This window comes from Artibeus jamaicensis, unplaced genomic scaffold (genome assembly GCF_021234435.1).
Source record: "Artibeus jamaicensis isolate MK-2021 breed Jamaican fruit bat unplaced genomic scaffold, CSHL_Jam_final contig_465, whole genome shotgun sequence".
Classification (NCBI taxonomy): Eukaryota; Metazoa; Chordata; class Mammalia; order Chiroptera; family Phyllostomidae; genus Artibeus; species Artibeus jamaicensis.
In genome coordinates, this window is record NW_026521843.1 from 2,697,269 (window position 1) to 2,700,971 (window position 3,703).

Sequence of the window (3,703 nt, forward strand, 5' to 3'; positions counted from 1 at the left end):
CGTACTGTACTCTATTTACCGCCCCAGCTGAGCTCGCGCTCGCCCCGCCCACCCCGCGAGGATTGGCTGCAAACACGGAAGAACCGAGCTCTGGCCCGGCGCCAGCGTCCGCCAATGGGGGAGCCCATCCGGCCTGATGGACACGTCTCCTTTCACCAATGGAAACGCAGGGAAGAAGGGCCGTGTGGCCCCGGCTAACGCAGATAAAAGCCGCCCCGCCGCGCTCTCGGCTTCATTCTGAGTCGAGCTCGGTGCCGAGCCCTGGAAGCTCAGCAGGCGGCGGCCTGATCTCCAGGGCAGCCCGCTCCCTCCGGGTCCCTCCTTCCTTCCCTGCGGTCAGCATGAAAGCCTTCAGTCCCGTGAGGTCCGTTAGGAAAAACAGCCTTTCGGACCACAGTCTGGGCATCTCCCGGAGCAAAACCCCGGTGGACGACCCGATGAGCCTGCTGTACAACATGAACGACTGCTACTCCAAGCTCAAGGAGCTGGTGCCCAGCATTCCCCAGAACAAGAAGGTGAGCAAGATGGAAATCCTGCAGCACGTCATCGATTACATCTTGGACCTGCAAATCGCCCTGGACTCGCACCCCACTATTGTCAGCCTGCACCACCCGCGCCCCGGGCAGAGCCAGGCGTCCAGGACGCCGCTGACCACCCTAAACACGGACATCAGCATCCTGTCCTTGCAGGTAAGACCTGCCCCCGGCGCCCGCTGCCGCGCACCCGGGCTATCGTCGCCGCGGCCGCCGCGGGCACACCCCATTGTCCAAACGGCTGTAGTCGGTGACTGAACAAATGAGCTAATTAACTTTATTTTCTCAACCAATGTGCTGTAGATTGAGCCGTGCGTGAAATTGCTGTTAAGTTCTGACATGTTCATGTCTCTCTCTGATCTGAATTATAGCACAAACATGTTTCACGGAGCTTACTGCTGTGTGGACTACTTTGGAAAAGAGAGAGGGGGGCCCTTTCTCCTTAAGATTGTCTAACATCGTGCCGTTTATCCCCTTTCTATCGCAGGCTTCTGAATTCTCTTCTGAGTTCATGTCAAATGACAGCAAAGCGCTCTGTGGCTGAGTAAATGGTGAGTGTTGGCTTGTGGCTCCCGCTGGTGAAACGGCCCCTTGGAGTGTTTCTAAGCGTGTGCGGGTACTTGGGTATCAGTAAAAAATTTGACCTAGTAAATGAATGGGAGTGCATTGTCTGCATGTAGGAGCTTCTAGCCCTGGTTACTCAAGATCACAGGATATTTTTCTTAAAAAAAAACATGCCAGTAAGTTCCTAAGAAGGTGGTGGAAGAAAGTGTGTGTAGGCTTCTGTCTGGAATGTAATGCCCTGGCTGCTTTCTGCTGTTGCTCTGGTACTATGAGGTACTAACCTCCATATAATTAATCTTATCGCCGCAAATTCCACAGGGACCCTCCTTCCCAAAACTGTAGCCCTGCGGGATTCGGCGAGGCGGGCACTGCTGCCCTGCGCCTCAGCCAGCCCTGTGATGTGGGATCCGGCTTCCCTATCTGTTCACTGAAGGGCTGTTTTCAATCAAATAATTGTTACAAGAAGCAGACTGGCGCCTGCGAGCACTGCTGCTGCAGATCCAAAGAGGAGATTGCGTCGGGAAGTTTTTCCCTCGAGTCCCTGCTGTTTAACGTTTAATCTCGCCGTCGAGGCTGAGTGTGTGCTGCATCTGGACGCCAGGGTTTGCCCAATCTGAGTGTTTGGTTAAGTGTTCAAACTGTGGCTTCCTCCTGGCGCCAGCCTGCCCGCCTCTGCCCTGAGGTTGCGTCCTCCTAAACTTGCCTTTCTCGCAATCTTTTGCAGGTGTTCATGACTTTTCCCCCTTTGCACAACAACAAATCCACAGGAACTTATTTTTCAACCATTTCACAAGGAGGACAACAAGTTGAATGGACCTTTTTAAAAAATGGAAGCAGAACTAAGAAGGATCAGATCCTCCTCCCCAGGGAGTTTCTGACCTGGCTGGACTGTGATAGTTATTTATGAAAAAGACTTTTAATGCCCTTTCTGCAGTTGGAAGGTTTTCTTTATATGCTATTCCCACCATGGGGAGCGAAAACGTGAAAATCACAAGGGAATTGCCCAATTTAAGCAGACTTTGCCTTTTTCAAAGGTGGAGCGTGAATACCCGAAGGATCCAGTATTCAGTTACTTAAATGAAGTCTTTCGGTCAGAAATTACCTTTTTGACACAAGCCTACTGAATGCTGTGTATATATTTATATATAAATATATATATATATTGAGTGAAACCTTGTGAACTCTTTAATTAGAGTTTTCTTGTATAGTGGCAGAGATTATCTATTTCTGCATACAAAGTGTAATGTACTTATTCATGCTAAACTTTTTATAAAAGTTTAGTTGTAAAGTTAACCTTTTATACAGAATAAATCGAGTGTGTTTATTGAATGGTGATTGCTTGCTTTATTTCAGAGGACCAGTGCTTTGATTTTTATTATGCTATGTTATAACTGAACCTGAATCAATACAAGTTCAAATTTATGTAGACTGTATAAGATTATAATAAAACATGTCTGGAGCCGATATCTGAATTCTGGATGATTCTTCAGATCCATCCCCCCACCCCCGGCCATTTAACCCCTTGTCCTTCCTCCCCTCCGGCTACTCTGGGCCTTGTACATAGCAGTTCGGGTGCAGGGGTGCTTTTCTGATAGAAGATCAGGGCTGGAAGGTTGGACACACCCGAGTCTCTTAGTTCGTCAGGAAAAATTAGTTCCGGGCCTTGTGGCCGAGTTTCAAACTAAGAAGGAGTCGCTGGCTCAAAGTAAACCCTGAGTCTGGAAGGGCTACCTGCTTGAGTAGGTGTTCACTGGAGTAAAGGTAACTGCTTGTTCAGCATAAGAGAAAGGGGTCCATAGATTTCAGAACATGACACAAGATTTAGAGGAAGGGCCGGGAGCTCCATGGGTGTCACTTGGCTCCCAGCGGCGGTGCCGCAGGGCCCAAGCCTTTGGCCTCCACAGCTTCCCGCTACTGGGTGCACCCGCGGCCCGCCCAGCGCCCGGAGGCAGGGCAAGGCCTGGCCGCCTTTCCCGCGCAGGTGGCCGCGCTCGCCCTTCACCCCTGACTGCGCTCATGGACTCGCAGGGAAGGAGAGAAGGGAGACTCCCAAGTACCGTGGCTGCAGCACCCTGCTCCAAACCAGGTGGTTGGTCTGGCTACGTCTTTAAAATTCAAAAGTACTTGTGTATTTATTTACATTATATTCTCAAGCTGGGAGATACTCCGCTAGGGGTGTGTGGGAGGCGCACTGACCTGGAGGAGGGGAGGGGCAGGGCGCTTGTCTCACCTGGGGCCCCCCACTCGGCCCAGCCGCGCAGGTGTTCGGGGGCCGGGGGGGCGCCGAGTCCGCCCCCGCGGCGGCGGCGCTTCCGGCCGGGACACGAATCCATTAACCGCGAGCGGGGGGAGGGGCACGGGGGGCTGCCCGGACCGCTGGGGACCCCCGCCGCGAACGCGCGCAGCCCCCGGGGCCGTGGGTGTGGTTGGCACCGGTGCCCCGGGGGCGGGGCGGGCTCCGCCGCGGCGCCTGGCCCGGGCGGGGGGGTGGGTCCAGACGCAGGCCGCCCCCCAGGACCTGACAGGCGAGGTCTGGTCACCGGACGTCAGCCCGCCCCTGGCCGCCTCGCAGGGTCCCCGAGGGGCGAGGGCGGAGAGCGCGGGGG

At 54.0% G+C, this 3,703-nt stretch overlaps 1 protein-coding gene across 1 annotated transcript; it reads left to right on the forward strand.

Moving 5' to 3' along the window:
* Window positions 1–216: 216 nt before the first annotated feature.
* On the forward strand, window positions 217–2,426 carry ID2 (inhibitor of DNA binding 2). The gene is made up of 3 exons (XM_037151848.2): window positions 217–689; window positions 1,021–1,084; window positions 1,822–2,426. The coding sequence occupies exons 1-2, from the start codon at window positions 342–344 to the stop codon at window positions 1,075–1,077; spliced, it is 405 nt and encodes a 134-aa protein (XP_037007743.2). The 5' UTR covers window positions 217–341; the 3' UTR covers window positions 1,078–1,084; window positions 1,822–2,426.
* Window positions 2,427–3,703: the final 1,277 nt, after the last annotated feature.

Bases quoted from the DNA above. Each gene is read 5' to 3' on its own strand.
- ID2 (XM_037151848.2), top strand. From the start codon at position 342: ATGAAAGCCTTCAGTCCCGTGAGGTCCGTTAGGAAAAACAGCCTTTCG. The intron at 690-1,020 runs GTAAGACCTGCC...TTTCTATCGCAG, and splicing joins TCAGCATCCTGTCCTTGCAG to GCTTCTGAATTCTCTTCTGA.